The sequence below is a fragment of the Pristis pectinata genome, chromosome 4 (genome assembly GCF_009764475.1).
Source record: "Pristis pectinata isolate sPriPec2 chromosome 4, sPriPec2.1.pri, whole genome shotgun sequence".
NCBI lineage: Eukaryota > Metazoa > Chordata > Chondrichthyes > Rhinopristiformes > Pristidae > Pristis > Pristis pectinata.
In genome coordinates, this window is record NC_067408.1 from 94,665,954 (window position 1) to 94,679,646 (window position 13,693).

At 39.6% G+C, this 13,693-nt stretch overlaps 1 protein-coding gene across 1 annotated transcript in view; it reads left to right on the plus strand.

Moving 5' to 3' along the window:
- The first annotated feature begins 228 nt into the window (after positions 1 to 228).
- Positions 229 to 13,693, plus strand: part of LOC127569409 (cell surface A33 antigen-like) — a 28,181-nt gene continuing 14,716 nt past the window's right edge. The window contains exons 1-3 of the mRNA XM_052014022.1: positions 229 to 408; positions 6,933 to 7,099; positions 12,060 to 12,273. Coding sequence (XP_051869982.1) covers positions 375 to 408; positions 6,933 to 7,099; positions 12,060 to 12,273 — 415 coding nt within the window. The 5' untranslated portion in view covers positions 229 to 374. The remainder of the gene's footprint in view (positions 409 to 6,932; positions 7,100 to 12,059; positions 12,274 to 13,693) is intronic.

Consider the following 13,693-nt stretch of genomic DNA (forward strand, 5'->3'; position numbering starts at 1 on the left):
CTTTCCTGCTTTATTCGTTTACTTATAACTTCATATAAAGTCCTAGAGCTCACGCCAGCCATAAACCAAAACATTTCAGCTTATTTCCTATTCTTGACAGATGGGGTTTGTGGCTAGAACTGTGGTTACAGTTAGAACCAGACAGAAAGCAACATACTAAGGAGCATTTTCCTTTCGCCATTGAGCCCAATCACAGTAAGGGAGGGTTGAGGTGCTCCAATGATTCACACGTACTCGGTCTTCCGGGGAAAACAAGTCGGAGCGGAGCCCAGCACAGGCGCAAGGTGATCTAACAAACGGCGCAGGTTTACGTTCGCCTTTGGAAAGGTCGCTTTTCAATAAATCTCATTTGATCCCAACCAGTCAATAGAAGAATGATTGTCGCCGTTGTCCTGTCGTTGGTTTCTGGTAAGTTGTGACTAATGGAACTGGGATCATCGCTGGTGGACACACCTTACTCGCAGTTCTGCCTGTACCTGGGAGCCGACTCTTTGATAGCTTGAGACGCATTCCTTCGCAACGGCGGCACATTTATCAAGGCTCCCCCACTTGTTTTTTTACTTTGTTGGACGCCAGTTTGCCTCCTTCGCATCACGCAGTTTATGTGATTCTTTAGTTTACTTCCATGCAATAGTTGGCCTCTCTTCGTTTCAATGGTAAAACTGCTCGACTACCCCACTTCCTCTTTCGGCAAGCTGCCATTGTGTGTTTCTTTCATGAAGCACACTTGGTGTGTGTGTGAGAGAGAGAGAGAGAGGGGGGGGGGATGTTCACCTAAGACTCACATTTACCAAGAATCAGGAAAACGCGCATCATGAAAGATCTACGATCTGAGTTGCCATATTCGTGATCAGGAAAAATAATACTATAGTGGATGCTGTAACAATAAACTATGATAAGGAAGTTTTTCTTTTTAATGTTATATTTTAAGATTAACTTTCGTTGGAATTCTTGCTCCCAGTGCCACCGAAATCCAATTGAAGTGCTCTTGGAGAAGGGCGTCAGGTTATAGTGAGCACTCAATGTGGCAAGGCCCAGTACGATATTTCATTTGATTTCTCACCATTCGATCTTGCTTCTCATTGTTGGACCTTTCCATACCAGGCCATTCTCGTAAGTTAGACTATATAAATTAGACTTCTTAAGTTAATTGAAATTTAGAAATTTATAGGTGATTTAATCAGAATTGAAGCTATTATAGGTAATTGGGAGCAGTTTGAAGGTTGGGAAGTCTACAATTAAGGAACATGATCTTAAAAACATTCAGCTAGATATTTCATGTGAACTTCGATCAATCTCTGCTTGTCAAAGTGTTTCCTAGATTGGAATGCTTGGAGGTCGATTTTGGTTAACACAAAGCGGGTATATGGAGTTGGCTCAACCCTTAACTCATTGTAACAGAACAGGCTTGTGCGGCTAAGAAACTTAGTTCTGTTTCTGTTTTTGTTTCTACTTCTTAATAGTCTGTGCCTTTTACACGGAGGGTGTTTACAAAACATCCGACTGTTCCCCGGGCGTTGAAAGGTCATTGTCTTCGGAAATTCTTGCATTTAATTAACTCTTCTTGTATTCAATTTGAAACCTTAATAATTTTTCTCGTGTAAATTGTGTGTCTTGTTGTACCCATAAAGCACTGGCCCTGCCCATACTCACCTTCCGCTGACAGGTCCGCAGGGAGGGACCCTGTGCGGCTGGGCTCACTTCCGTGCCCGTGTACGGTAACGCGAGGTCAGAGACGAGTGGGCAGTCGGATGGCGCCGCACTTGTTCTCCCGCTCAGCATCAACTCCACGGGCAGGGCACAAACATCCCAAGCCACCCCATTCATTTGCACCGATCTTTACCAGCTTGTTTGAAGAGGCGAGTGTAGGTAAATGGCGCAACAAACAATCTGCTGGATGAACTCAGCGGGTCGAGCAGCGTCTGGGGGGAGGGAAGGAATTGCCGACGTTTTGAGTCGAAACGCTGCATCAGTTCCTCCAGCAGATTGTCGCACCAGACCCCAGTATCTGCAATCTGCATTGTAGGCAAATGTTTTTTTAAATTCCCCTTATGTTTTAAACTAACACCTAGCACTTAAAATTGTTTTTAAAATTTTTGAAAATGTATTTAAATTATTTTGAACTGCTAAATGCCTCTAGTCATCAGAGATATTAGCAGTTCAAAAGGCTCTCCCATCAGTGAGTTCTCCTCAATAATCAGTCCGCCTCCTGTGATGGACACGGGATCATTGCCTCGAATTTGCTTGGATTGGGGGCTCCGCAGAGTTTAAGTGCAGCGGTAGTTCCCAATTTCAATAGCTTCAATTCTGATTAAATGGATGTTGAGGAGGTCCAAGTCAAATGCGATCTGCCCCATTTTCTTTGAAAAGACTATCTGGATAAATTCTTCATATTTATTACCATTCTTGTCTCAATACTCCACTAAGTACTGTAACACTCTTGGATTTTTGGAGAAGCTTAATTCTTGACCACGACTATTATTAGAAGAAACAAGATTCTATTAATTTTTTTTAAAAAACTATTTCCTTAATTAGCCAACAATTAAGCAAGTAATTTTTAGTAAACTCAGTAAATGTATTTTTTAAAAATCTGTCTTGTTAGCGGAGAATTGAGATAGGGAAGAAACAAGAACATGGAACTTGCAAATAAAGTAAAAACAAAACTTGCATTTAAATGGCACCTTTGCATTTAAATAGTACCAAAGAGGTACTATTTTTATATATATATATATAATTATTTAAATAAATAAATAAATAAAACTATATATATATATACTATAAGATTATTTGGTCAAAGAGGTACTATTAATGAGGTACTATATCATTATTGTATCAGAGGAACATGTGGCTGTTTCCTCACACCAAGATCCTGCAAACTGCAATGGGATAAAAGATTGGTCAATTGGTTTGCTTTGTGTCGATGGATGGATATATGTTGGTGGAATGTTAGAAGAACTTTTCTCTCTTTCTTAAAAAAAATTAAAGGGTTGTTCCCTTTCTCTCGCATGGGTGGATGGGTCTTTGATTAATGTTCCATGCCAAAGATAGCATTGTGAAACAGCAATATTCCTTCAGTTCTTTCCCATTTTCTTCTTGTTGCTTCTGAGTTGGACAATACAGTGGTTAGTCAGAGAAGTCTACGATTGCCAGAAACTGGGTGTGACTAAAACCAGTGGAAAGATTGTGTAATAGCATTTTGTAAGATACAAACAAGCCTGATTACTATAATTCTACAACAAGAAATTGAGGAACCAGGCCATTAAAATGCAGCTTCTTGTATCATTATTTTGTCAACATCTGTGTAAAATCTAATTTGCAAACCAAAAAAAATACAATAATTAAAAATGATACAGTGCAGTGAAAAGTTATTCATAGAATTGTTATGGCACAGGAGGACGACATTTGGCCACATTGGCTCATATTCTAGCTATCACATGAGATAAATGATTGGTCTTTAAAATTCTTTGAATAAAAACTTTTTACCCTATCTTAATCAGCCATGATCCTGTCCTCCTCCATCAAATCTCCCTCAAACTTATTTACTCCAAGAAAAATAATTCAGTTGATTGTGCACTTGTTCACTCTTTTGTAAGAACTGTCCTGTTTTTGTCCCTTGCTCATTCTCCAAAGCCATGTTTAAAACACCTTTCTTCCAAATATTTCTCCATTTCCCTTTTGAAAGTTATTAATTGATTCTGCTTGCATCGGTCTGTTGGCAACTGTTTTCCTCCATCACAACTCACTATCTGAAAATCTTGTTTTTTTTTAAGCCATTAGAAACACTCATTATTTACTCTATGAAAATATTGATGGTTTTGAACACCACTTCCAAATCTCTCTCTTAGTCTTTTGTTCAAAGGAAAACAATCCTAATTTTTCCAATTACCAGGTCATGAAGGAAGAAATAGTTTAAAAATAAAGAAAGTTTAAGCGTCTTCAACCCAGCTTCATGTACTTTGATTCCCCTTTTACCTCAATCAATTTGTGAATTAGTGAACTGAACCCTTTTATTAAACCGATAAAAGCATTCAGCAAGAATAAAACAAAATAGTTTCTCCCATGAGTGCTGTTAGCCACACCATTGCCATCACTGCAGTTAGCCAAACCATTACCATCCATGCTGAGTGAATCATTTGGGGGAATATTTAAGAAGGTTTTGGTGGCTGAAAGGTGAATTAATGTCACAGAAACAAAGCAATAAAAGCTGATATCTTGAAAGGAATCACCCCAAATGCTGACTATTATATACAGAAATGGGAAAGTCATTCATTAAGCATATAAATGCTAATTAAGAAAAAATCATTGTATTGGTATTAAAAACATTTTACAGTGAAATAATTTGGGGGAGAAAGGGCATGGAAATGTGTTCTTCAGGAATGAAGGTCATGAATTCTAAGATTTATTTATTAGTCACATGTACATTGAAACACACAGTGAAATGCGTCTTCTTGCATTACTGAGAATGTGCTGGGAGCATTGACAACCCGAGGTTGAGGTTTCTCATAAAACATCTCTTGCTTGACTATTTAATATCACTGCTCACATTTCTTTGTGAAGGTTGACCAATATAGAAAAAAACGTTTATTGCATGGTAAAGGGTTCTCCACCATGAGCTGCTTTCCAAGGTACTGCATACAAACCAGACAACTTCCTACAAAAGGGTCAGTTAGCTGCAACTTATATTGGAGGTTACTAAAATAAAATTTTAATTATGAGCACGTGCAATACTTTAAATTAAATAAGACTTGAAACCATTTTATCCTTGATTTTTTTTCATACCCTACTAACAGTGAGAGGATGTTCAAATAGTTTATGGCAGCAAAAAACTCTGTTTATATCAAAACATCTTCAGGTATCAAAATAAACTTTTGCATCAAATTAACTGTCAGAAGCAGTCAAGTTTGTTAAATGATTCCAGTGTTTTCCTTCTTTATGAAGTCAATTTTAATAAATGATCGTATTTTGTCTGAAAAATTTCCTGAAATCAGTCAGTTTTAACCCTTTGTCTTACTTGGAATTTTCTGAATTTCCTCTTTCCATGCCATTTGCCTTCTTTGCCAGCTTTTTATGAGGTAACTCCTTCCCAGGATAAGAGAGTTTTCCTTAGAATATAAACCATTCACAGCGACATAGAACTTGCTGCTCTCTGCATGTTAGCCACTTCCTTATGCATTTCAAGATTTTCCTTGAGTCACAGAAATTTATCCTAATCGAGAAGTAGCAATTCATTTGAAATGTTTGGACTTGATGTCTGTGAGATTTGCTGTCCATGGGTCAGTGAAGGTGGAATCAACCAGGTTTCTAATTCTGATCATCTTTTATAACCCCTACATTGATGCAGAATGAGGAAAGTTTCAAACAAAGTCACCATTGACATTTGGATTAGGTACCATTGCCCTTGAAATTATTGCCCAGCACAGTAGGAAGTGATACCTTCGAGAGGAGAGATGGGAATTGCAATGCAAAAAAAATAAGGATTTTATTGTTTGAGGCATAGAGCAATACAGCACGGATACAGGCCCTTCAGCTTAACAAGTCCATACAGGCCCTTCAGCTTAACAAGTCCATGCCGACCATGGTACCCACCCAGCTAGTCCCAATTTCCTGCGTTCAACCCATATCCCTCTATGCCCCGCCCCTCCATGTACCTGTCCACGTGTTTAAATGATACTATTGTACCTGTCTCAACCACTTCCTCTGGCAGGTCATTCCATATACTCACCACCCTCTGCGTGAAAAGGTTGCCCCTCAGGTCCCTTTTAAATCTTTCCCCTTTCACCCTAAATCCACCTTATCTATTCCTCTCATAATTTTAAACATTTCTATAAGGTTACCTTTCATTCTCCTACACTCCAAGGAATAAAGACCTAGCCTGGCCAACCTTTCACTATAACTCAGGCCCTCTAGTCCTGGCAACCTCCTTGTAAATCTTTTCTGCACTCTTTCCAATTTAAACACGTATTTCCTAACAGGGTGACCAAAACTGTACACAGTACGCCAAGTGTGGCCTCATCATCTTATACAACTGCAACATAATGTCCCAACTCCTATACTCAGTGCCCTGACTGATGAAGGCCAGTGTGCTAAATGCCTTTTTCACCACTTTGTCTACCTGTGATGGCGCTTTCAATGAACTATGCACTTGTTTGCTTGACAGTCTGAGTTTAAAAAGAAAGCAGAGAATGTTAGGCAGTTTTTCTTCTTAGTGAATAAAGAAATACAGGAGGTATTTCAATGCAATTTTATTCAACTGTCACATTAAGTGTGCCAAATATTGTTTGCATACTGTTTTCATGTTCACTTTAAAAACAAAACGTATTCCCATAATGCCTAGTTGAGCTCATGGGCACAATCACCTTTGCCTGTCTGTGTTCTGTGGACTAAACTTGTGTTAGAGTAAAGCAGCGTGCAATAAATATACTTCAACACTTGTTCAGTTTAACAACCTAGTTTTAAACAGTAAATTCATCCTAATTACCAGCTAATCTGAATGGCTGCCAGTGCACAAACCTAAGCACTGGATTAATGATTGCCTTAAATCCTTTTAAGGCTCTTGCTCTTTCATTTTACACACCCCATTATATTGAGGCCACTTTTACTTCACAAACTATTGGTGCAATGACAAAATCACACCATGTCCTTCAACTCTCAAGCTCCACTGAACCTCCTTTATTTTCACTTGGCTGGAGAAAGTCTCCCATTTCAGATGCAATTGTCTTTTAAAAGGGTCATATTTCTCACAGAGTTGTTCTCATTCTTCTTGCTACATGGAATTCAGCATTAATTGGTGGAAGACATTTTTAATCAGGATTGTGCTGTGGGTGCTTGATGTGAACTGGAGATGATTTGAGAGAATGGCAGATAGTAGTTTATGATTCAGTTTGGCCTAATAAAGTTGGCTAAAATTTTTATTCTTTTTTTTTAATCTACAGCACTAGCAACCTTGAATGCAATGACAGTTCGTCTTACACAGTCTCAAATAGAAGTCGGTCGAGGTGATGATTTACGTTTAGAATGTCAATATACAAGCACGACAACAAATAGAAATAATTTTAACATTGAATGGATTCGACTTGAAGATAAACCACAGGAAGAATTGGTAAGCACATTTTTAGAGGAAGTCATTTTTGAAATGAATTGCTCACAAAAAATTGTAAGTAATGGGAACATTTGCAGGAATTAGCTACCAGCCATTTAAATGCACAAGCCTGTTCCGTCACTCGGTGAGATTCTGGCTGGTCTATAGCCTAACTTATATACTCAGCCTGTGTCTTATTTCTTAAATACCTTTGGTTAATAAAAATCCATCAATCACAGACCTGAAATTAATAAATTCCTGGCATCGTGTGCTGTTTGTGGAAGGTTTTAAGCCACTGCTACTTTCTACATGTAGAGGTGCTTCCTGACTACCCTTGAAAGACCTGGTTCTATTTTTTACAGATTGTGGCCACAATCCCTCACCCTGACCTGTGGAATAGGTTCTTTTTATCCATTCCTCTTCATACCTTAAAATCTTAACATAATTATCACAACATCGAAGGGCATTCCGCTCATTCAGTCCACACCAGCTCCCAACAGAGCAGTTCCATCAGTCCTGCTCTCCCTCTTATTTTACTGTAACCCTATAAACTATCCTCTCTAATATGCTTATCAGCTCCCCATTGATTTTCAACTCAGTCATCCATAACCTTATAAATTCCAGGGAATCAAGCACTATCTTATGTAACCCTGCCTTGTAGTTTAACAGAAAGTCCAGGTCTTGTACTGATAAGTCATCCCGACACCCAGAGTGAAGACAATACATACCCCACCTAAGCTGTAGTGCCCAGTGCTATTCACTGTACTCCAGGGGAGGTCTAATCAGGGTTTGGTGTAGATGTTGCTTAACTTGTAGCCCTCGACCTCCCATCCTCCATATACAAAGATCAGCATTCTATAATTTTAATGATTTCCTGTACCTATCCATGCCTTTTAATAATCAATTTTTATAGAGCCCTAAGTCTCTCTGGAACTCAACTGCTTGTAGGTTATTCACCATTTAGAAGACTATTATTTTTATGTTCGAAGAGGGTTACCTTACAAAACATCAGGCAGAAATGTTGGTGCAAAATTCAGGTAGAAATGGGCAGTGTGCCTAGCTGCAGCAGCTCTTGGAGTCTGCTCAAAAACCCACTTGTGAGTAGCTTCTATTGACTCTGTGAAAATACAGCAGGCAGCTGCCCAGGTGGGCTCACTCCCTTAAACCTCATCTCTGCCGTTGAACTTATCATCCAATTTTCTGCACTGAAAATTAATTGCAACAATGTTGTCCATGAACCAATGTAATTGAGTGCAGCTGAATACTCCATCACCCTTTTTTGCCCCCTCCCCCTCCTGGTTCCATCCACCTACTACCCACACACTTTACCCATTGGTTCCCCTCCCCCATCTTGCTCCATCTGCCCATCTCTCTCTCTGCAATGGTTCTCATTATCACTTTCCTTATTTATCGGATTCCTGCACTTGTAGCCTCTGTGCCCCACTCATTCCCCTTCCCTCGCCCACCTGTTTCTATCTGCCTATAATCCTTCCTCGGTCCACCTATCGTCTATTGGCCCCCGTCTCCCCCTCTCCTTTTTATACCAGCTACCTTCCCTCTCCACTCTCAGTCCTGATGCAGGGTCTCAGCATGAAACACGTCAATTCCTTTCCCTCCACAGATGCTGCTCGACACACTGAGTTCCTCCAGCAGACTGTTTGTTGCTCCAGATTACAGCATCTGCAGCCTCTTGTGACTTCCAAATTTTTCTTTGAATTAACCAATCTGAAACATTATCCTAAATACTAATCTTCAGCTTGAACCCTAATTCAAATGCCCATCACCCTAGGTTATAATTGGTGCATTTTTCAGACTAAATCCAGGAAGGCACAAGGTATAACCACAATAGTGGTCAGGATGGACAATATAAGTTGTACTGTATTGCTCTGCCCTTGGTACTGTACTCTGACTTCCTCCCATCACCATGCTCTGGCCCTGCTGACAATCCTTGGTTCACACTCTGTTCCTTGTAGCTCCATGCCTCTTGGACACGTCGGCATGTACAGGGGGCAGAATGATAACCCCTGTATCACAAAACTCATTCATGGGTCCAGCATGGTGGCTGAAATGTTGGCACATTGGCTATCCCCAAGTACATGGCCTTGACCTTAAACTTATGATTGTCTAAGTTATGCACTCAGAAAGTGATAGCCCTTTGTGTTCATGAATATGTAGGGGTTCCTGTGTCAAGCACATATGGGGACGTGTGCTGTCTGTCACTTCCTGAACCATCAGAAAGCCCATTATCTGGGCAAATCATGAGCCTGTGCTGGGTGCTGCTATCTACTTAACAAGATGAATTCCCCTCTTCTTGAGGAAAAGGCTTCTCTGCAGTTGTAGGTTGCTGCCACTGCCTAAAATGATTTGGAAGCTCAGGGGCACTGGGATCCTCATTGCCACAGGCAGCGCAATTTGAGACTGTGGCTTTGTCCACAGCAGGTGGCAGATCATAATGACCACTGCCTCTGGATGGGTTGCTTCTCCATTAGGAACCCTTTTCCTTTGGCCTCCTCTGGCAAGGAGACCTTGCCCTTGGACCCTCTCTTGATGTTCTTACAGCAGCTCCACAACTAAAGCTCCCATATGCTTTTGAAGTGAAAGGGAACCTCTGCTTTGGCCTTGTCAGAATTCTCAACAATGCTTTTGGTACAATTCTTCAGCCCAGTTCAGTAGAGGGTGAACTCCATCACCTTGAACCCCAGAGAAGCTGCAGGTTGGATTGAGTTGGCTGGACTGTTGGGGGGGGGGTTGTTTCTTGCAGCCGTTTAGACCTAGTTTTCTGGGGCTTGTTCATACAGGAGTTGGTTTTGGTTTATTATTGCCACATGTACCAAGGACAGTGAAAAACTTGTCTTGCATACCGTTCATACAGATCAATTCATTACACAGTGCATTGAGGTAGTACAAGGTAAAACTATAACAGAATACAGAATAAAGTGTAACAGCTACAGAGAAAGTGCAGCGCAGGTAGACAATAAGGTGCCAGGTCATAACAAGGTAGATTGTGAGGTCAAGAGTCCATCTTATCGTACTAAGGAACTGTTCAAAAGTCTTATAACAGCAGGATAGAAGCTGTCCTATAATTGGGTACAAAGCCAGTTTAGCATGGTAGACATCATATTGAGGTGGCATGAGAAGTGAATGTCACCAACCTTAATTCTGCCTACTGGCAATCATGCTGAACTACATAATTCTGTTTAATAAGTAGTGAATTGTAATCAAACCTGGACCCAAAGCACCATAAGAACTGGTATCATATAATCCATTTTCTAGCCCTTAATTTTTCTTAGTTTGGATCTTTGGAAATTCAACAATTTTCAATACATAATTTAAACAGAAGATATTGGAAACACACAGTGGGTCAGGCAACATCTGTGGTACAAGAAACATATAATGTTTCAGATCAAAGAACCTTTGTCAGAAGGATCTTGAACTTGAATTGTTAACTCTGTTTCTCATTCAACAGATGTTGCCTGATCTGCTGAATGCTTCCAGCATTTTCTATTTTTATTTCAGATTTCCAGCATCAGCATGTTTTTCTGATTTTCTTCAATATATATTTATTTATGTCTTTTTTGGATGGTAATCCTAAAATATTGAAAGAAATTAAAGGCTGCAGTAAACAGTTCAATAGTTTCTTCCTGGTTATGCCCTGATAGAATGCTGTAAACATGGCTTGAAGTATTTGACCTATTTCAATGCAGAAGATATGTCAGTAGCAATATTACCACAAGGAGTTGAGGCCTATTGTATTTAGTGGTGAATGTAATTTTAGGCAGAAAAGAAAATGGGCAGCACTTTTTATGCTGCTATGATTCTCTTTCCAATGACCTCAGTCAGGCATAGCACATAACTAATGTAAGGCTGCAACCATTTCACAATTTATTTTGTTTTTATTTGTATTCATAAGGATTCAATGCTTTTAAGCATAAACTATTCAATTACCGCCAACTTTAATCAATCCTCACATCAATTGCTTGTAGTCATTATGGATTTTCCAAGTTGAATTTATTTTATATAAGTACAGTCTGTTATGTTCCAAAGGCTTAGTATTTTGTATCTCAAAACTGTAAACAAACATGAGCTGGATTGTGCTCTCTCTGGCCATTGTGTGCACTCACCTCCCCACCATTTTCCTGTGGCTGCTCTTACCATTTGCAACTCTGGGGTACCAATAAACCTTTAGGCCAGACTGACACAGGCATCTCAAGAGGTAGGGCAGTTCTTGAGCGGCGAATAAACCTTGGGCTCCACTTCCAAAAGATGCTGATGGCCTTTTGATGAGTTGCTATTGTCAAAAAGCCTTTTAAACTGTTTTTAAGTGTCTGATATTCAGTAACATTTAAAAAGCAGTTCAAATAGATGTATTCAATTCAAAAATAATTTTGAAAATGAAATATTACTTAAAATTGCAAGTAATATTAATTAATTAAAACATAATGGTACATTAAAATAAAAAAATAAAGCAATTGATTGGCTTTCTTCCTCTGCCAGACTCTCCTGGCTGTGGGTCAGAGGACTGGATTTGAAGGGCATCCGTCCCTAAGCTCGGGACATTTGTGCTTCTTCCTGGACTGAGTCCAGCAGTGGAGTAGGTGGTCTGGTACACCAGTGTCTTCTGCATTTCAATGTGCAGGCACAAAATAGTTAGCGACCAACTGACCTTTAATCAGGAGGTAGCAGGCAGTTTGTGAAGTGCCGACCCTGGTAAGCGTGATCCAGCCTATACATTTCATCCTGAAACTGTGACCTGCACTTAACTGTGATAGTACAGGATGAGACATACTTAAATCCAGACACATTACTGTGATAGAATAATTTGTAATCTTCAGGATTGCACAGTTGCACAAGGGAGAGAACTAAAAAGATATTGATAAGGAAAGCAATCCTTAAAGTCTGAAATAAGTAGTATGCATTTGCCACTGTTGGAATTATAAGCAGAACTTTGCCAATTCTAAGTTGCACCGTGCTTTTCTTTAAGATTGATGTAGTCCAATACTTCTCTGGTGGAATGTACAGACCTGGAGATCAGTACTTGGACAGAGCAAATTTTACAGGAGATGTTGAGAAGGATGATTGTTCAATCGTTATCAAGAGGGTCCAAATGACGGACAGTGGCACCTATGTGGTTGAAGTTAAAACACCTTTCGACTTGGAAGGCAACCGGAAAGAATCAGTAGAAGTGATGGTATTGGGTAAGGATATTGAAGATTTCTATTCAGAGTTCAGTTTGCTTTGTAGTAACGCAACGTTATTAGCTTTCATGTGAAATGTTCTACACTCTGAATGTTTCTTTTAAATGACGTATCAAGGTTATATTCTGAAACAGAGCTTGCCATTTGTCTTTGATGTCCTTGACGTACTTCCTGAAGGTAACATCGCTCAGTGTGTTTTGCTTTGTAGGATCTTTAAATTCAGAATGAGAATCATTATTGCTGGAGAATTTTTATATTTTAGAAATTCTGCTTTGTGACCTTGTGTGTAGCTAAACAGCAAAGATTGGAGATGTCTCCAGTTGACTCTGCCTGTTCCATCTTACTTAATTGCAACCTAGACAGTGGCAACACCACACACTTGGGCAACCTTTTATCAGCAGAATCTTCAAACTTTGCCAGCAGTAATAATAAACCTGATTCTGATTCAGTATTGAAATGTGGTCTGAGATTGTTGTATTGCATTGTCACGTAGTTTGTTCTTCCCTTTTAATAATGCCTATTTTGTCACATTCTGTGGATTCTTGGTGAGTCATGTTTCCGAACTAATTGTCATTGTGATTGTCCTCTGTTTTGGCAACTTTCTGAAACCTCTGACCTAGAGATGTATGATGCTTGCAACAGTTGCATTACCATGAGATGATACTGGACCTTGTACCAGTCTCTTCTCCTGTCAGCTCTCCATTCAGGTATGGAATGTGTACGGTCTGGCCTGTATTTCCAGGCAGCCTATTGCACAATGGTATTTCTAACTATTTTACTTGTTGCTGGTGTGTGTGTTAGCCCTAATTGCTGGCGAACTGGGGAAGTAATTAAGAGTCATTGGCATTGGTGCATCCAGACTCTCCTGTGGGCTGTTCCAGGAAGGGATCACCAATTTCCTTTCCTAGAAGACATTGGGCAACAAGGTGGATTTTCACTGCAAATGTTTCACTAAATACACCTTTTTAAAAGGAAAGGTTAATTACTTGAATGTTAAATTCTGCAGGTGCTATATCTCATATTTATCATGACATAGTAGGCTATTCAGCCCATTAGGACTATGCCAAGTTGTATTTCCTCCCATTTACTTCCCCATAACCTGGTCCGTCTCACGTCAACTCCTACCTGAATGGTGGGATTCAAAATTGTCCAACATTAATGATCCAGCACTCTGACTGATGGTTCAGTGACTTAACTGTCACGAACCAGCAACAAAAGAAACACACTGAGCATGATTTAGTGTTAAAAACTATTTTATTAATTACTACTTATGATACTACGTAAAATAAAAGTAAAAATGTTAGTATGTTAGAATTCAAAAATGTTAAACCTCGAACATTAACCCCAAAACTCAACTCTTCGTGTGTGTGTGTGGGTGTGGCAAAGTCCAAAACTCCCAGTTCCGGAATGGTTCTTAAAG